Source organism: Aquarana catesbeiana, linkage group LG01 (assembly GCF_042186555.1).
Source record: "Aquarana catesbeiana isolate 2022-GZ linkage group LG01, ASM4218655v1, whole genome shotgun sequence".
NCBI classification, from domain to species: Eukaryota; Metazoa; Chordata; class Amphibia; order Anura; family Ranidae; genus Aquarana; species Aquarana catesbeiana.
The window spans coordinates 69,231,218-69,252,358 of record NC_133324.1 but is presented as its reverse complement, the minus strand read 5'-3'; the positions used below and the strand labels follow the sequence as shown (position 1 = coordinate 69,252,358).

Below are 21,141 nucleotides of genomic sequence, written 5' to 3'. Positions count from 1 at the left end.
CCATACAATAGACAAAGATTTGGGGGGGGGACACCTTAAAAGATGCATTAGAGATGGTGCAGCCATAAGACTATAAAACAGAACAAAATATTATAGCGCACACATGCAAAAAATGACATTTAACTCCTGTACTCCTGTAAGGCACCTGAACATTTTCAAAAAATATGGGGATTTGGTCACACCATATGGCTATATGGTGCTTAAGCCCACGTACATGGGCTTAATATAGACATATGGTGTGGCACTTCGCTTCCACATGTAAAAATCATAATTTTTTTGGTAGAAAATTTCTCAGAATCCCCAAACAGTATAAATGTTTTTCCCAAACATCATATATGTTTTTTTAGCAGAGACCCTAGAGAATAAAATGGTTGATCACCGCGGTCTTTCCTTGCTGGATGTTTACAAATACTGCGTGACTACTAAGGGCATGTACATGCCCCTGATGACGTCACTTGTGACGAAACACATAGGGTGGAGTCCACGTACGTGCCATCACCAGGGCAACGCCCATCCTGCTGTGTACACAAGCTGTTTCTGCTTCCATGCTTCTTGCTGTCTTTGGATTTTGATATGCCTGTTTTATTCATTGACATTGTGAGTACCTTCAATCCCTTTTTAAAAAAAAAAGTTTTAAACGGATTTACACTATATGGATGCTCCTTTTCATTACATATCCATGATGGGAATGCGTTCTTGAATATCCATAGAGTTGCCATTGAATTTGTTGTATCTTTGATCCTATGATTGGATGACATTTGCTACCTCTTATATACATTGGGTGTTTGTGACTCCGTAATAGAGTCCTATTATTCTGGTAAGACTCCAACTTTATGTGGTGGTGGACAGCATGGTAAAATCAGATCACTTATGAATTTGGATTACACGATTTTCATGGACACTTCTTTTGGATTCTTTTAATTTATGAACTTTTGCTCTACATGAATTTTTTGACACTGTGTTTATATATGTTTACCATCACTATTATGGATTATTCACTTCTAATTTTTTAGCACTGCCTTTATTATTATTATTTTGATCACGCAGTCTTCTTCTGACTGGTTTTGCTGGCGGCTATTGTATTTCAGCACGTTTTTGTCCTCCAAGCAATAAAATGGCGGTCGTTGCGACTTGTAATGTCACATGGAATTAGCGCAGCAGTTTTTCAAACATGTTTTTAAAAAAAAAAAAAAAAACAGTTTCATGAATTAAAAAATAAAACATGAAAGTTAGCCCAATTTTTTAGTATGAAGTGAAAGATGATGTTACGCCGGCACTGATGTGGACGAGAAGGCCTGGCTCGCAGTCTCCGCTCGAATTCACCCCAAAGGTGTTCTATCAGGTTGAGGTCAGGACTCTCTACAGGCCAGTCAAGTTCCTCCACCCCGAACTCTCCCTCATCCATGTCTTTATGGACCTTGCTTTGTGCACTGGTGCAAATCATTTGGTGGAGGGGGGATTATGGTGTGGGGTTGTTTTTCAGGGGTTGGGCTTAGCCCCTTAGTTTCAGTGAAGGGAACTCTTAAGGCCAGGGCCGGATTTCCCACAAGGCCACCGAGGCCAGGCCTCGGAGCGGCAGTGGTACAGGGGCGGCGCCGCTCCTGCAACAAATTCTCGGCCGCCCCCCACACTAACATAGCAGCATTGATGCAGCGCACCCGGGCGCCAGAGAGGTGGGGGCGCTGAAGCACTAGAGTGCTCCTCTCCCTCCTCTTCCTCCTCTGTGTGTGTGTCCAGACTGAGGCAGCGTCCTCCGCAGGTCACCGCCGCTGCTGGTTTTACGATGCTCAAGCCTGTCCCCCCTCCCTCCTCCTGTCAGAGAAGGAGAGCAGCCGAAGGAGATCGGAGCGGCTGGTCTCTGTGCGGGGGAGGGGGGGGGCGCGTGTTCTCCTGTGTCCTCCTGTGTCTCTCACTCCCGCCCAAGCCTGTCTCCATCTGTACACTAATGGAGGGGGGGTTGTCCTGGGGGGTCTGTACTAGTGAAGGGGGGGTTTGTCCTGGGATGTCTGTACTAATGGAGGGGGGGTTGTCCTGGGGGGTCTGTACTAGTGAAGGGGGGGTTTGTCCTGGGATGTCTGCACTAATGGAGGGGGGGTTGTCCTGGGGGTCTGTACTAGTGAAGGGGGGGTTTGTCCTGAGATGTCTGCACTAATGGAGGGGGGGTTGTCCTGGGGGTCTGTACTAGTGAAGGGGGGGTTTGTTCTGGGATGTCTGCACTAATGGAGGGGGGGTTGTCCTGGGGGTCTGTACTAGTGAAGGGGGGGTTTGTCCTGAGATGTCTGCACTAATGGAGGGGGGGTTGTCCTGGGGGTCTGTACTAGTGAAGGGGGGGTTTGTCCTGGGATGTCTGCACTAATGGAGGGGGGGTTGTCCTGGGGGTCTGTACTAGTGAAGGGGGGGTTTGTCCTGGGATGTCTGCACTAATGGAGGGGGGGTTGTCCTGGGGGGTCTGTACTAGTGAAGGGGGGGTTTGTCCTGGGATGTCTGCACCAATGGAGGGGGGGTTGTCCTGGGAGGTCTGTACTAGTGAAGGGGCGGTTTGTCCTGGGATGTCTGCACCAATGGAGGGGGGGTTGTCCTGGGGGTCTGTACTAGTGAAGGGGGGGTTTGTCCTGGGATGTCTGCACTAATGGAGGGGGGGTTGTCCTGGGGGTCTGTACTAGTGAAGGGGGGGTTTGTCCTGGGATGTCTGTACTAATGAAGGGGGGGGTTGTCCGGGGGGGTTTGTACTAATGAAGGGGGGGGTTGTCCTGGGGGTCTGTACTAATGCAGGGGGGTTTGTCCTGGGGGGGTCTGTGCTAATAAAGGGAGGGGTGGTTTGTCCTGGGGGGTCTGTGCTAATGGAGGGGGTTGACCTGAGGGGGGGTTTGTACTAATGGAGAGGGGGTTGTCCTGGGGGGGGTTGTACTAATGGAGGGGGAGTTGTCCGGGGGGGGGGTTTGTACTAATAGAGGGGCGTTTGTCCTGGGGGGTCCGTACTAATGGAGGGGGGTTTGTTCTGAGGGGGTCTGTACTAATGAAGGGAGGGGGGTTTGTCCTGGGGGGATCTGTACTAATGAAGGGAGGGGGGTTTGTCCTGGGGGGATCTGTACTAATGAAGGGAGGGGGGTTTGTCCTGGTGGGGGTCTGCACTAATGGATGGGGGTTTGTCCTGGGGGGGTCTGTACTAATGGAGGGGGGTGGTTTGTCATGGGGGGGTCTACACCCAGGAAAGTACACCCAGGACTCCAGAGGGAGAGGACACTGCTGAGGGAAAACCATTAGAGAGAGAGAACCCGGCTGCCCTGTGCCACCAGAGGGAAAGCCCCACAGCCTGGTGCCATCCCTGGCGGAGAAAGGAATGGAGTCATTGCAGGAATACAGATCTGGGTGCTACCCAACGGAATTGCCACGGGCAATTCAGAGTGAGCTGACTCCTGATCAGAGGAACCCTTGCTGTATCGCTGGGTCAGGTGAGAGGGCCGATCGGCCATTATCTACTAATGTCCATAGGAACTGCAGTCTCTGACCGTCTCCTGTATCATGTCTGCAGTCTCTGACCGTCTCCTGTATCATGTCTGCAGTCTCTGACCATCTCCTGTACTATGATTGCAGTCTCTGACCATCTCTTGTATCATGTCTGCAGTCTTTGACCGTATTATGTCTGGGGGCTCTTTCTGGTGGTGTGTGTGTGTGTGGGGGGGGGGCGGCATTGAAGGGCCCGGCCTTGGGGCGGCAAAGGGAGTAAATCCGGGCCTGCTTAAGGCGTCAGCATATCAAGAGATTTTGGACAATTTCATGCTCCCAACTATGTGGGAACAGTTTGGGGATGGCCCCTTCCTGTTCCAACATGACTGCACACCAGTGTACAAAGCAAGGTCCATAAAGACATGGATGAGCGAGTTTGGGGTGGAGGAACTTGACTGGCCTGCACAACCTGATAGAACACCTTTGGGATGAATTAGAGCGGAGACTGCGAGCCAGGCCTTCTCGTCCACATCAGTGCATGACCTCACAAATACACTTCTGTAAGAATGGTCAAACATTCCCATAGACACACTCCTAAACCTTGTGGACAGCCTTCCCAGAAGAGTTTAAGCTGTTATAGCTGCAAAGGGTGGGCCAACGCAATATTGAACCCTACGGACTAAGACCAGGATGCCATTAATGTTTATGTGCTTGTAAAGGCAGGTGTCCCAATACTTTTGACAATATAGTGTAAGTGCAATTGAGAGTTTTCTTTTCCCGGAAAGTTTTGCTCAAATTGGGAGATTTAGTTGACGTTTTACAAATTTTGGCACTGAGCTTTAAAGAGTTACTCCGCTTTTGTTGAGAAAAAAAAATTTCCCCTCTGTGTGATCTATGTACATTGTAGAGCTTTTAGCCACTTGCTTATCGGGCATTCTCACACTTTGAATGACAGTTGCGCGGTCATGCAACACTGTATTCATATGAAATTTTTATCATTTTTTTTTCACACAAATAGAGCTTGGTGGTATTTATTTTTTGCCAAACAAACAAAAAAGACCAAAAAAATAATTTTTTTCATATTTTGTTATACATTTTTGCAAACAGGTAATTTTTCTTCTTCACTGATGGGCACTGATCGGCTGCACTGATGGGCACTGATAGGTGGCACTGATGAGGCGCAACTGGTGGGCACTGATCAGGAGGTACTGATGAGGCTGCAATGAGGGGCACTGATCGGAAGCACTGATGGGCACTGATGAGGCGGCACTGATGGGCCCTGATAGGTGTCACTGATGGGCACTGATGAGGCGGCACTGATGAGGCTGCACTGATGGGTGGCACTGATGGGCACTGATGAGGCAGAACTGATGGGCACTGATGAGGCAGCACTGATGGGCACTAATAGGTGGCACTGATGGGCACTGATAGGTGGCACTGATGAGGCAACACTTATAGGAGGCACTGATGAGGCTGCACTGATGAATGGCACTGATGGGCACTGATAGGTGACACTGATGAGGCGCCACTGGTGGGCACTGATCAGGAGGCACTGTTGAGGCTGCACTGATGGACACTGATAGGCGGCACTGATAAGTAACACTGATGATGAGGCACTGATGGGCACTGATAGATGGCACTGGTGGGCACTGATTAGCAGCACTGGTGGGCACTATGGGGACTGATGTCCCTCTAACAGAAGCCGGTTAATGGATTTCTTCTTTTCTTAACGCTGACAATAACCGCCTTCTGTCATTGGCTGACAGCTAATCACATGGTAAAGGGCCCACTGTGATTGGCCCCTTTACCCGACCTGTGATCAGCCGAGTCCCAAGGACTCAGCGATCACAGAGCTCACCGCCCGCGCACCCCCAGCGTGAGAACAGGAGGACGTCTATGTAGGCCCTCCTGGCATTTTAAGCCAACTCTGTAGCCGTCTTTCGGCTATAATGCCGGCGCCAGGTGGTTAACAAAGTTTGTTGCAGATATCTACCTTTTGTAATTTTGAAGAAATAGCTGTTTATCTGTGCCCATGTGCAAAGTGAAGGTGAATGGGAGTGATTTTATAATAATTAATCAGCTGCTGCACTGCAATGAGGAAATTGGCAGAGTCTGCATCCCTTTTAGCAGTAATTTCCCTTTTGGGAGTGTGTAGGGACAGAATATATGTATATGATTCTTACTATTCATATCATACTACAGTGGAACATTGGATTGTGAGTAACGCGGTTTACGAGCATTTCCCAATACAAGCTATTTTAAAAAAAAATCCTGACTCGCTTTGCGAGCGTTGTCTCGCAAGACGAGCACGATTTAAGCCGCTGGGGGGTGCAGTACCGCATTTGGCCAGAGGTGCGGGGGGCACCGGTGACGCTCGAAGACACTCGGAGATGCTTGAGGACACTCAAAGACGCTCGGGGACACTCGGTTCCCGAGCGTCTCCGAGTGGCCTCTGCATGGCTGGACTGGGACAAAAATTTGGCCCTTGACTTCCTCATGACTGGCCCACTTTAATTTTGAGTGTCCCCAACAGCGTCCCCCTTACATCAGAGTGTCCCCAACAGCGTCCCCCTTACATCAGAGTGTCCCCAACAGCGCCCTCCTTACATCAGAGTGTCCCCAACAGCGCCCTCCTTACATCAGAGTGTCCCCAACAGCGCCCTCCTTACATCAGAGTGTCCCCAACAGCGCCCTCCTTACATCAGAGTGTCCCCAACAGCATCCCCCTTACATCAGAGTGTCCCCAACAGCGTCCCCCTTACATCAGAGTGTCCCCAACAGCGTCCCCCTTACATCAGAGTGTCCCCAACAGCGTCCCCCTTACATCAGAGTGTCCCCAACAGCGTCCCCCTTACATCAGAGTGTCCCCAACAGCGTCCCCCTTACATCATAGTGTCCCCAACAGCGTCCCCCTTACATCAGAGTGTCCCCAACAGCATCCCCCTTACATCAGAGTGTCCCCAACAGCGTCCCCCTTACACCAGAGTGTCCCCAACAGCGTCCCCCTTACATCAGAGTGTCCCCAACAGCGTCCCCCTTACACCAGAGTGTCCCCAACAGCGTCCCCCTTACATCAGAGTGTCCCCAACAGCGTCCCCCTTACACCAGAGTGTCCCCAACAGCGTCCCCCTTACACCAGAGTGTCCCCAACAGCGTCCCCCTTACATCAGATTGTCCCCAACAGCATCCCCCTTACATCAGAGTCCCAATCAGCAGCTCCCTTCACAGAGTGCCCACCAGCAGCCCACTTCACATCACAGTCCCCACCAGCAGCCCACTTCACATCACAGTCCCCACCAGCAGCCCACTTCACATCACAGTCCCCACCAGCAGCCCACTTCACATCACAGTCCCCAGCAGAGAGCCCCCATCAGCAGCCCTTCACATCAATGTTCTCCCTCTCCTCCCCCTCCCACATGTACTCACCGTTTTGAAGGCAGCTTTTCGTTCCTCTCTCCAGTCATGTGATAACAAGTGATAGGGGAGAGAGGAAGGAAAGTCTGCCGTTGGTCTATCTCCCCCTGCAGGCTGTAGGGAGCATAACACCCAATGGAAAGAAGCTTCTCCTCCTGACAGGAGTGAAATTGCGATCACTCACTGTCAGAGAGGAGCGGCTCCAGGACTGCACCTGACTGGCCCATTGAGCCATCAGCCCACCAGGAATCTCCCGGTAGTCCCTATGGCCAGTACAGGCCTGGGCCTCTGAGTGTTTCCGAGTGTCTCCGGTGCCCCTGCACCTCTGGCCACATGAGGTACTGCATAGACCAGCAGATATAATGGAAACGGATTATCTGAGTTTCCACTATTTCCTATGGGGAAATTCGCTTTGATATACGAGTGCTTTAGATGACAAGCATGCTTCTGGAAGGAATTATGCTCGTAATCCAACGTATTACTGTATATATTAGTTGTGGTTAATATTGCTCTATATATTCTAACATTGATAGTGCATTAAAAATATAGTTATTAATAGTACACATAGATAATGATAACTTATTTTGTATTAACAACTTCCCGCCCGGAGGATGTACATGCACATTTCAGTGGTTATACCGGGATGATGCCTGCACCTACAGGATTCAACCCGGAATCGTTCTCTTCACCTGGCGATTCCCTGCACTGTAAGAACAATCATAGCGGCAGTTCAGCTGCTTGATTGTTCTTACAGGTGGCAGGAGGGAACATCCCTCCCCCCTCCCGCCGCCCTCCAGTGCTTCTACCGGCTGGCCCGGCTGGAGAAGGAATCCACCGGTGCCAGAAGTTGACATCCCAAAACTTTTGACAATATAAAGGTATCTCTAACTGCACTATTTACGAGAGCTCTGTTCTTGGATACAGGAACCCTTTAAATCAGGAGGTGCAGTCTTAGTATACATGAAAATTGGTGCACTGACCAAAAACATAATAAAACAATTCAAATTTTTTACAATTTTTTTTTTCCTTTTCAAGGCTCGGAGATGCCGTGAAGATTGCAATGAAGAAGCTCGCCCACCCACTGTAATAATACTAAGCTTGTTTCAGTAATTTGTTTATTTAGTGTTGTGTTAAAGGATGGCAGGATCACCAGCTGAAAATAAAGGGAAAAAAGCCTGAAAACAAAGAACACTAATGTAGCCACCACATCTAAGGACCGATAAGTTACAGTAAATTACATTTTGGTTCTTGGGTTTAGATACACTTTGTTGATTTTTGTTTGGCAGAATATATTAGTATATTACATAGTGTACCCTAATCATATCTTGAGAAGTTGATCAGTAGAGTTGGGCCGAACACCCCCCAGTTCGATTCGGGCCAGAACTCTTGAACATTGCAAAAGTTCGGACCCAAACTCTGAACCCCATTGAAGTCTTTGGGACCCAAACTTGAAAAATTCAAGTGAAAAGTGACCATTTTGAAGGCTTATATGCAGGTTATTGGCCATAAAAAGGATATGGGGGTCCGGGTCCTGCCCTGGGGGACATGTATCAATGCAATTTTTTTAAAATAAGATAATTTTTAAAGGGGCAGTGATTTTAATGATGCTTAAAGTGAAACAATAAAAATGAAAATCCCTTTAAATATAGTGCCTGGGGGTCCCCTTAGTCTATCTGTAAAGTGGCACATCTGTACCATGTATAGAACCTGCTGCAGCAAAACTGACATTTATAAAGAAAAACAATTACATTTATTATACAGGATTTATATAGCACCAAAAGTTTAACATTTAAGATGCTGGCAATACAATACCATTGCCGGTATTAGAAAATATGTTTAAAAAAACAGCGTGGGGTCTCCCCCCCAATCCATACCAGGCCCTTGGGTCTGGTGAGGATTTTAAGGGGAACCCCACATCAAAATGTTTTATTTTTTTTTTAAAAGGCATGGGGTCCCCCCAAAATCCATACCAGACCCTCATCCTAGCATGCAGCCTGGCAGGATTTTTCGAATTTCGGATTTTAAAATTTTCGGATTTTCGTTCTTTTTAAAAATTCGTTTTTGAAAAAATTTGTTAAATGGTCTTTGGTTTTCCAAATTGACGAATATGCCGAATTGTGACGAAGAACGAATTCGGAATGAAACGAATTGCACATGTCTACTGTATATGACTCTTAAAATGAGAATGATAACATTTAGTTATTTCATTTATAGGCTATCCTTCATAGCATAGCCGTTTTGAATTCTGTGTATTACTCTTCTAGTGTTGTCAATGCCTGGAACCATGGAAAATCTTTCTCATTTGTGGTCTGATATGCGCCATCGCCACTGCCGTTGGAGTCATGACCACTGTGTTTGTTTTAATGGACCGATTTCCAGCAAATACTGTAGATCCCAGCGTCCAGACTACAGCCCCCTCCACAACACAGCCCAGTGATCCGAGGACTTGCTCAGAATATGTTTTTTCCCTCTCGAAAATAAAGGTAGGGCAAATTCACTTTATTCCTGGGGTGGAACTGCCTCATTACACTGTTCTTTGTTTTTGTGATTTTTATCTGACAATGATTGCATGTATGCTAAGAGTAAATTGGTTATAGAAACCCAAATGAAAACTAAAGATGTTTTTTCATTGACTCCGCTAGACAGCAAACATTTTTTAAAGTACTGCACATGCAAAATAAACTCAGAATAAACATGCTGCATATACAAGTGAAATCATCTTTTGAACAGCTTAAAACTAATTATGAAGTCACCTAATAATGCTAAAAAGTCAGATAAAAAAACACTAGTGCACCTATCATTGATATTCACACATCACAAAAGTATACATAGCACACATTAAAGCGGTGTTCTAGCCGCAATTTTTTTTTTGAAAAGTCAGCAGCTACAAACATTGTACCTGCTGACTTTAAATGAGGGCACTTACCTGGTCAGCGAGCCCGCAATGTCACCCCCCCCCCCCCCGAGGCCGATACGTCCATCGGATCGGGTGTCGGCGCCGCCATCTTAATGAAGGGAAACAGGCAGTGGAGCCTTGCAGCTTCTCTGCACGTTTCCTACTGCACATGTGCGAGTTGCGCAGAGCTTTGTGAATGGCCCTGTTGTTTTCTGGGACACACACAAGTTCCAGAAGGCAATGGGGCAGCTCACCGAAGAGGAGGAAGCGCCATGGAATAAAAAGAGGCAGATTAGGAAGACTGCCTAGCAACAAGGGTTTCTGGTAAGTAAACATTTTTTTTACAATGTTTTTTTTTATATTTTTTTGAGAATGTTAATGTTATTTTTTTATTTTAGAGTGGCCCTCCGCTTTAATATATTTAAATAAATTAAATAACTATAATGAAATTGAAAGTAAGAAAAAAACAAAAAACACGTCTTTCTTTCCTAGTGGAAAGTAGTTGTAAAACCATACATACATCCAGTGAAATGACTGGTCTTAGGTGATACACAGAGATGAACAATTCCTCTGACATAAGATGTACCTGTTTAGCTGCAGTCTTCTCTTCGCTACAGCTATTCAATGTCCAGAATTTATAAAGCTTGTAAGGTCTTTGAGAAAGCAGGGGTTGGGGAGCTGAAATTACACACTGCAGAGCTCAGTGAGAAGAGCTCTTGAAGAGGAGAGCTCCCCCCCCCCACACACACACACACTGCACACAGGAATAGAGCTGAGGCTGTCAATCACAGGCTGTGTGCTGGAGATCCCTTCCCTGTCACCCTTTTTCCTCTCTTGATGTCAGAAAAACTTTTCAGAAGTGATTGATGCAGATAGCAGAGGAATGAAGAAGCAAAGATGATACTTTGTACTCTTAAATGGAACACTCTGTAGAGGGATATGCTTTGTTCATATTTCATGTCTGAGGGTTTACAACCTGCTGCTCCTATGTTTATTTGATCTAAAGTCAAGGCAAAAGTTCTCATCCACTTATGCCGCGTACACACCAGTAGACTTTTCGATGGACTAGGTCCAGTGGACCGGACTCCGTCGGACAATTCGACCATGTGTGGGCTCCAGCGGACTTTTTTTTCCCAAAAGTCCTACGCTCCTAGAAATAAAACATGTTTCAAATCTTTCCAACGGACTTGAGTCCGGTCGAAAATCCGCTCGTCTGTATGCTAGTCCGACGGACAAAAAACGACGCTAGGGCAGCTATTGGCTACTTGGCTATGAACTTCCTTATTTTAGTCCGGTCGCGCGTCATCACGTACGAATCCGTCAGACTTTGGTTGATCGTGTGTTCAATGTCGATGTTGGCGGTAAATCCGACCGTGTGTACGCTCCATCGGACAATTGTTGTCGGATTTTCCGCAGACAAATGTTGGCTAGCAGGTTTTAAAGTTTTCAGCGGACAAATGTGTGTTGTCAGATTTTCCAAGCGTGTGTACACAAGTCCGTCGGACAAAAGTCCAAAGTACAAACACGCATGCTCGGAAGCAAGGACGAGCCAGAAGCAGTCGGTCTTGTAAACTAGTGTTCATAATGGAGAATTAACATTCGTGATGCGGCAAATTATGAAATCTCCAAATGCAGCGCACAATTCTCTTCTTCTTTAATGGGATAATAATGAAGCTGCTTTGCTGGTGATACTGATGGAGTTATTGCAAAAGAATTTTCAAAGGCTTTTTTTTTCTAGTGATATCAAGAATAATATTATTATGCTTTTTTTTATTATTTGGGGAAGTTACCACAACACCATTATCCCGTAGTTTTTAAGAACCAAGACACAACTATGTTGGTGTCCCTTGTCAATTTTACATTGTATTTTTTAAAATGTAACTGCCAAATCCCAAACTGTCATTTGAAGTAAAACACATAGCCAAGTATTATTCTCCACAATTTTATTTATTGTGCATTAAAAAAGAAAACAAATAAAATTAGACATGCTATCTGCCAATAGAACTTGCATTCTATGCATCCAAAAATATAGAAAATATACCAAATCAAATCATTATTCAAACAAAAAAATAATGTCAAAGCAATAACTCCAAGGCCAATAATAAATAACATGTTATCTCCTCCAATTCCGCAACATGTCTGGTTGACGAACGGCTGTTCAGAAACGAACTGAAAAGTGCGAAATGAAAAGCGCGAATCGACACTCACCAAACTTTTACTAACACAAAATTATCAGAAGAAGCCCAAAGGGTGACGCTAAAGAGCTGAAAACAACGTAGTACGTCTAGTATGTCACTACGTTCATAATTGTTGGCCAACAATTGTGTGCCATGTGTATGCAAGACAAGTTTGGGCCAACGCCCTGCGGACAAAAGTCCACAGTTTTGTTGGCCAACAATCCGGTCGTGTGTACGAGGCTTTACATTTCAAAAGACCGGAAAAACATCCTCTGTACTGCAATCAGCCAAAGTAAAATTGCAATTGGATTCAACTTCTGTGCCTTATAGAAGAGTTAAGCTGCCTGTGGATGGTGCCAAGTCATCAGGTGATCATACTGTCTGGACAGACTGGGTCTAAGGAGGTATGTCAATGCATAAAGAGACATTTGAAAAAGAGCAATGTGCAACCTAATATTACAGAGGTTGCCTTGACTTAACTTTTTAACAGTGTAAAAAATATGTTTAATTATATTATTTGGTATATTTATATTGTTTTTCTACTTTCCATAGAATGAGACATTTGAGGGAGGTGGGATCCAATGTGCAAAATACAGAGAGAACCAGTCGAATTATACAAGTGTAGAAGCGCTCATTTTTGGAACATCCATCCATACCCATCAAGCTGGAATATCCTTATGTGTTTTATATCTAAAACCTGGAGGGCTACGTGTCCCACACTGGAATCTGCAGGCCAATGTTCACGGCTTTGTCATCCAGGTAACTACAGAAATATAAGACTGAACAACTGTACATAGATGTTATTTTAATGAAAATGGAAAAAAATATTCACGGCACAAATGTAGATTTGCTATATTCAATGCAAAATCCACTGTGTGTCTTTGTTAATAGAATCTGTATCTATAGTTATCTATATCTGTATCACATATATCTGCCATAACATACAGGAGACTCAATTAACTAAACTGCGGCCCTTTGCTTGCCTTTATCTGACCTTCGGGGGACTATTCCCTATTCCTTCCACTGAAGAGGCACTATTTCTCCCACTGACACCAACAATAGGACAATAATTCCTGCACTGATATCAACAACGGGGCACTATTCCTCTCACTGAAACCAACAATGGGGCACTATTCCTCCCACTGACACCAACAATGGGGCACTATTCCTCCCACTGACACCAACAATGGGGCACTATTCCTCCCACTGACACCAACAATGGGGCACTATTCCTCCCACTGACACCAACAATGGGACACTATTCCTCTCACTGAAACCAACAATGGGGCACTATTCCTCTCACTGAAACCAACAATGGGGCACTATTCCTCTCACTGAAACCAACAATGGGACACTATTCCTCTCACTGAAACCAACAATGGGACACTATTGATCTTTTATTAAAAGAATCAAGCAACCAATTTTATACAAAAGTAAAAAACAAAACCATAGTACAAAACTTCAACAGAAATCCAAGGAATATACATCCATGTTCAGAATATATACAATATATACATAATCCACTACCAAAATTATTTACATAAAGCAGCAGAGAGGGCCTAAGAGGCACAACCCATCACCTATGTACGCAGCCATTTATCAAAAATTAATCCAAAAAAAAAATAGTAATCTAGGGTGATAAGGGACAGACAGCCACACCCGGGAAAGAGACTCCTGGCAGTCAGGGAGGCTTGAAACCCCTCCACGCCTTCAACCAAGCCCCCTGACTCCGCTTGTCTCTCTCAAGCACCCGAATCTTCTCCACCTCATGCAAAATGTCATACACCACCACCTGAACAGGAAGGATTTTACGCCGAATGCAGACCTGACACCGTGCGTTCCAAGTGAAATAACGGACTACTAGGCTAACTAGAAAAAGTGTATCTAAACAAAAAACCCCACCAGTATTGAATGCTCCGTACACCCACTCAGCATAACCCAGCCTGGAGAGGAAAGGAACACCGAGGGCCCGCCCCACCTGTTTGTACACCTCTATGTTAAAAGGGCAATGAAGCAGAAAATGGTCCATAGTCTCCTCCTCACCTGCACACTCCTCCCGAGGACAGCTACGATCCACCCCACTGCGGAATTTCAAATTGCCCCTAACATAGAGTCTCCCATGGAAGCACAACCAGGCCAGATCCCTGAATTTAGGGGGTACTCTGTCCAAATTAATAAGTCTTAACCCTGCCCTCAAAACTGGGCCTGGGCAATCCCTTAAGGCCAGTGGGTCATGAAAGACTTCGCTCAAGACACGACTCATAAGGACTTTCCTCGGAACCGATCTGAGATCTTCAGCCGACAATCGCCACTGCCGTAGTAACTTCAGGCACGGAGCGACATAGGCTGGTAGCTGACCACGATGACCCCTGAGATTCTTCACTTGGCCACCTTCTTCCCAAAGTCGTAGAAAAGGCCTAAACCAAGATCTAAATATGCCTGCCCATCCAGGAGGTTCCACTGCAAGCATATTACCAATATTAAACTTGAGAAAAAGCAGTGAAAAGAAAAGAACTGGGTTGACCATACCTAAGCCACCCTCCCTCCTGGATAGATAGGTGACATTCCTCTTGATGGGGTTCAGTCTGTTCCCCCACAACATCTGGAAGAACACACTACTGACCCTAGCATAGAGAGACACTGGCAAGATGCAGACAAAGCTGACATACAAGAAGATCGGAATCAGGCAAGTCTTAATCAGATCAACCCTTTCCCTCATAGATAACTTCCATCTCTTCCAGCTGACCACCTTAGTATTGGCAATTTCCAGTCTGCCTTCCCAGTTTTTGAGGCCATAATCGCCAGGTCCAAATTCAATGCCTAAAATCTTAATTCTTTCCTGGGGCACTGGAAAGGTGTCCGGGAGATCAAACCCCTCACCTTCCTTTCCCATCCAGAAAACTTCACTCTTTTCCTGATTGATCTTGGAGCCTGATGCTTCAGAATACCGTGATGTCAGAGAGACCACCTCCTCTGCTTCATCCGCCCCAGTGACAATCACCGACACATCGTCCGCATAGGCAACAACCCTCAAAGGCGGCTCACCCGGAAGCCCCACTGGCACCCCACACAACATGCCGCTCTCTAGCCTCCTGATGAAGGGGTCGATTGCAAACACATAGAGCAGGGGACTCAGGGGACAACCCTGGCGCACCCCGGAGCCAACCCCAAAGGACTGCCCAACCCAACCATTAACAAGAGGAAAGCTCTCTGCCCCCTCATACAAGACTTTTAACCAATCGACAAAACCACCCGGCAGACCGTACTTACTAAGGAGCAACCACAGGTACTCATGGTTAACACGATCAAAAGCCTTTGCCTGATCCAATGTCAGCAAATACTTTCCCCAGCCTGCAGCCCTGCACCGCTCCAAGGCCTCCCGGACAGCTAAAACTGCTGTGAAGGTGCACCTACCCTGGACCGAACAGTGCTGATGGCGAGAAAGCAAAGACTCTGCTACTGACGATAGGCGCCAGAAAATGATCTTTGCCAGTATCTTTCTATCGACATTAAGAAGGCTGATGGGGCGCCAATTCTCAACCATCGAAGGATCTTTACCCTTTGAAAGAAGAATCACAGCTGAGTGCCTCATGGAAGAGGGAAGTACCCCCTCAGCAAGGCAACTGTTAAAAACCTCTACCAAATGTGGGGCCAGAATAGACTTAAAAGCTTTGTAAAACTCAGCCGTCAAGCCATCCGGTCCAGGTGACTTTTTGATGGCAAGCTGTTCAATTGCCCTTATCACCTCTTCAACTGTGATCTCCTCTGTCAAATTCATCAATGGGACATCTTCATCATTTAGACCTGGAGTAGAGTCCAAAAAGCTTTCCATCTTGTCACGGTCAAGCTCTTTCCTCCCAAGAAGGTCAGCATAAAAGGACCTCACGACCTCCAGAATCCCTGACCTGGACTTTGTCAAGGAACCTGTACTGTCCTTAAGGCCAACAACCGTTTTAACAGCTACACCTTGTTTGCAGTTCTGGTAAGGGTCAGGCGAGTGGTACTTCCCATAGTCCCTCTCCAGAACCAAAGAGGCATGCCGGTCATATTGACACTTCCTGAGAAGGAGTTTCACTTCGGAGATTGCCCCAGGATCTCCTCCTCTTGAGACAAGAATATCCAGCTTCCTCCGTAAACGTTGGTAGGTCATGTATTTATTAAACTGCTTTCTATTGGCTAGGCCCCTGAAGAATCCAGCAATCCTCTTTTTGGTCAGCTCCCACCACTCAGCCTTGCTGCTACAAAAGTCCAGGATGGTCACCTGTGCCTGAAAGAATTCCTCAAAGGATTGTCTAACATGTTCTTCCTTGAGTAGAGTCGAATTCAATCTCCAGATGCCCTTGCCCCTCTGAGGGGCGTCTGAAGCATTCAAGACCACAGATAGCATACAGTGATCAGAGAACTCTACTGCCTGCACCACTGGGGGTGAGAAAGCAGAGGTCTCCTTCAAAAAAAACCTATCTATTCTACTCTGACTATTACCTCGATGAAAGGTGAACCCAGTGTCATCCGGGAGGTGCTTAATGTGCACATCCACAAGACCAGCATCCCTAACCATACTATTTAAAAAAACGCTATCATATCCCAGCCTGTCCCTGAAGTCCTTCCTGTCCTTGGGCCTAGTTACTGTATTAAAGTCACCTCCAAAGACCACTTGCCGGGATGTAAAAAGAAATGGCTTGATCCTTGTAAAAAGGCATTTCCTGTCCCACTTTGTGTGCGGTCCATAAACATTAATTAGGCGCAGGTCCTGCCCTCCCACAAGGACGTCTAAGACCATACATCTCCCAATCTCCACCTCAATAACCCGCCGGACAGTTACCATGCCGGTTTTAAACAACACCGCCACACCGCCGTAAGGCTCGGCCGCAAGAGACCAGTAAGATGGACCATACCTCCACTCTCTCTTGGCCATATGAATATCTGCCAAGGAGGTGAGCCTAGTCTCTTGCAAAAATAAAATTTCAGCATCTAATTGGCTGAACAAAAAGAAGGCCATAGAACGAGCTCTTACTGACTTAATGCTGGCGACATTTATTGTCACCACTTTTAACGGAGGGGGAACCGCCATTTGGGTTATTGGGTGGATTGCTTCTTAGCTCCCCTCTGCTGCTCATCACCAGAAGCCTCTCTCTTTCTTGAGGCCGCCTCAAACTCCATTTCGGAATCAGAACTTCGCTCCGAAGAAGCTCCAGATGAAGAGATATCCCAATTAGAGGACCTATAACGGTTGGAGACAGGCACTGGAGCCTGTTCTGTCCTCACCACCTGCTTCTTCCGCTTCCCAACCTTCCTTCTCTGTTCCAGGTACTGCAGGTCAGCTTCAGAGATGCCCTCATCTCCTGTTTTTTTCTTTGGAGTCTCTACAGAAGACTCCTTTACAGAGGAAGAAGCGACCTTTTTAGTACCCACTACCACTCCTGGTGGGGGGGGGGTGCTCCCTTTGAGTCAGACTTAGGAGGGGTAGACTCCTGGGGGGGAACTGACTCAGGGGGCACAGACTTGGAAGGTTCTGACACAAGAGGAGGGGATACAGTAGGCTGGGGGGACACAGAGACAGATACAGAAGGAATACTTACAGACACAGGAGGGGTGGCCACAGGAACTGGGGAGGGATCCTGAGCAGGACCAGGGGAGACGGTCACCCCAGAGGAGGATGGTACACCAGGGGCCTCACCCTCCATCCTGTCCAGCCTTGACATGTCATCAATTACCTCCTTCTCCATATTGTGCCAGGCTTCAGGACACCTGCTGTAGGGGTGGCCAAGGCGCAGGCACAGGTTGCACCTGATCATCTCGGTGCAGTCCCTAGCCATATGACCCTGACCCCGACACACTGAACATATCAAGGCTGAACAGGAAGAGCTCAAATGCCCCTTTTCTCCACAGCGGTGACACAGCTTCGGCTGACCAGGGCTAGAAAATAGTCATCCTATCCCTCCCTATAAAAGCTGAGGAGGGCAGGTGACGGACAACATTCCCATCCCTGGCCAACCTGACTGTAACCGACCAACCCCCAGTCCAGATGTTACGCTCATCAAGGATTTTGCTGGGCTTAGTCAAAACCTCACCATAGTTCCTTAACCAGACCTCTAGGTCCCGAGCAGGAACACTCTCATTAGTGAGTATGATGGTTATCTTTTTCACCGTTGACCTTTGCGAAACCGCAACTGGGGCCAGACCTTCCCATTCAGGTCTTGACCTGCACCGAGCCTCATATCGCTCCCAGAACAGGTCAAGACCCTCTGGCCTGGTGAAACTAATGGTATAATCCCGTGTCCCAGCTACATGTATTAGAGCATACAGATCATTTGCCCCAAAACCCATCTCTAAAATCAAATCCACCACTGCACGCCGTGCTGGAGGGATCGCACCACCTTCCCATTTGAGAATTACCACATTTCTTCTCGGAGCCCCAGCAGAAGCCAGAGACCCAAGACCAGATCCCGGGGTGCCCAAAGTGGTAGGCTGCAGGGGGAAACCCCGCTTGGGGGCGGAGCTACCAGGAGCAGAGCGTACCACCTGAGCAAACGTGGGTTTATCAGGGCCAAGGCCCCACACTGAAGTTACAGCAGTCTGTACATTACTATTATTATTCACTACTTGAACGGAGTTGGTAGGACTGTCCATCACACTTGTACTGGGACCATTGTTCATCACACTTGTACTGGGATGATTTTTATCAGTCACACAAATATCCACATTCTTATCAGGAATAGTCACAGTTTCTGCTGCAATGCCAGCTGTCTCCTGAAGCTGTGCTGTAGAGTCTTCAGCAGGTTTGGGGCAAACAGCTTCAGATTCAGCTAAATGGGGGTTAATAGGCTCTGCTGAATGTTGCAGTTCATCTGCAGGAATGTCATTTTTTAAATGCAAACTTTGCTGTACTGCAGCATCAGCAGGCACAGCATTGCTACACATAGGACTAGCAGCCTGATTGTCACTGGGCACATTGTCAGTATCAGTCACAAAAACTGTTTTATGCACCACATGGGGCTTGACGGGCTTTACCTTGTCAGGCACATTATCTGTTATGTCCTCCTCATGGAACACCAGCTGATCACCCCGCAAAGGAGACTCCATTGCCTGGATTACCTTGAGCATGCCTCCTGAGTCCTGGGAAGGCATGGGGCTGCTTACCTCTCCCTGAGGGGACAGGGGGTCTGAACTGGGGGTCTCCTCCTCCACCTCCATCTTTGTCATCCTGGCAAACCTTCTGTCATTACAGAATTTTTCTTTGAAGGGCCCATCTCTGCCTTCCATCATGGCCACAATGGTCTCCTGGTGTTCCACCCGGACCTTGGCCAGTTGGATCTCCGGATCCATGGATCCACGTTTCTGGCTATGTAAGCCCTCACGCTGCCTTCTCAAGCGCTTCACCTCGGCTCTGAGCTTGTACAGCTTGTCTCTTTCTCTATTCAGGACTTTAATCCCGGCCACCACTCGCTCCCGGATGGCCTCTGAGCCTTCATCTTCACCAGGGGTAGAGAGATCCCCAGCCATGGCTTGTGCAGGAGCAGGCATGTTACCTGATGGCCCAGGAGATGGCTGGGAGCTTCCAGCAGGAGAGGCCCTGCTGGCCTCCATGGCTTCCCCAGAAAGGGGCCAGGAGAGCTGGGATAGATTTCCTCACCAGTCCCCTCTCACACAGATCAGCAGCAGCTCCAGAGACAGCCTCCTCCTGACACACCTGTGCTCCAATGATGGGTGGGGCACTATTCCTCCCACTGACACCAACAATAGGACAATACTTTATGCACTGATATAAAAAAAGGGGCACTATTCCTCCCACTGATTACCAATGGTGGAGTGTTATTCCTCCCACTGACACCAACAATAGGACAATAATTCCTGCACTGATATCAACAATGGAGCACTATTCTTCCCACTGACTGCAACAATGGGGCACTATTCCTCTCACTGACACCAATGATGGGGTACTATTCCTCGTACTGACAACAATGATGGAGCACTATTCCACCCACTGGCACCAAGGATGGGGCACTATTCCACCCACTGGCACCAAGGATGGGGTACTATTCCTCCCACTGATTACCATGTCTTTATGGACCTTGCTCTGTGCACTGGTCCAAATCATTTGGTGGAGGGGGGATTATGATGTGGGGTTGTTTTTCAGGGGTTGGGCTTGGCCCCTTAGTTCCAGTGAAGGGAGCTCTTAAGGCGTCAGCATACCAAGACACTTTGGACAATTTCATGCTCCCAACTTTGTGGGAACAGTTTGGGGATGGTCCCTTCCTGTTCCAACATGACTGGGCACCAGTGCACAAAGCAAGGTCCATAAAGACATGGATGAGCGAGTTTGGGGTGGAGGAACTTGACTGGCCTGCACAGAGTCCTGACCTCATCCAATTTTAGAGACTGTATTGTATGTAAACATTTTACAATAGTTTTTCTTTTGTTTTCAAGGGAACAGTGTGGGTCGGTATAATAGAAGGAGGAAAGGAATCAAATATAAGTGGCAAAGTTGTGACATTCACTGTTACATGTGGCCAGGTGTTCTTTGTGCCCAGGCTCAGCATACACTGGATAAAGAATATTGGGGACACAGAGGCCACTGTGGCTCTTTATTTTTCAACTTCTGAGGAATTCTTCACCACCGAGCTAGACGTGTTGTTTTCTGAAACTGATAACGATATACTGATGAGGACACTCAAGGTAAGTCATCCTTTGCCACTGGGTATTCTGCTCTAGATTTGTCAACTGTTAAACCTCACAGTAGCAAAAAGGTAAGGTTACCTGTTCCTACAGTATTCAGGTTTTCATACTATCACCATATCTAAAACCACTTTTTAGTTCAGAGCTATATAGAGATCTATTTCCTGAGACTCTGGACACCTGCTAAGGAGTAGAGACAAATACATAGATCAGTGTTGTTCAAACTTTTGTCAGTCAAGGCACCCTTTAACCACTTCAGCCCCGGAAGATTTGGCTGCTCCATGACCAGGCCATTTTTAGCGATATAGCATTGCATCGCTTTAACTGACAATTGAACCCAAACAAAATTGACGTCCTTTTTTCCCACAAATAGAGCTTTATTTTGGTGGTATTTGATCATCTCTGCGGTTTCTATTTTTTGTGCTATAAACAAAAAAAGACCGACAATTTAGAAAAAAACACAATATTTTGTACCTTTTGCTATAATAAATATCCCCAATTTGTTTTTTAAAAAGCAAATTTTTTCCTTAG

At 46.9% G+C, this 21,141-nt stretch overlaps 1 protein-coding gene across 1 annotated transcript in view; it reads left to right on the top strand.

Annotated features, from left to right (window-relative positions):
* Positions 1–21,141, top strand: part of LOC141144277 (uncharacterized) — a 93,028-nt gene that overhangs the window by 33,623 nt on the left and 38,264 nt on the right. Inside the window, exons 4-5 of the mRNA XM_073629830.1 lie at positions 12,487–12,693; positions 20,362–20,610. Coding sequence (XP_073485931.1) covers positions 12,487–12,693; positions 20,362–20,610 — 456 coding nt within the window. The remainder of the gene's footprint in view (positions 1–12,486; positions 12,694–20,361; positions 20,611–21,141) is intronic.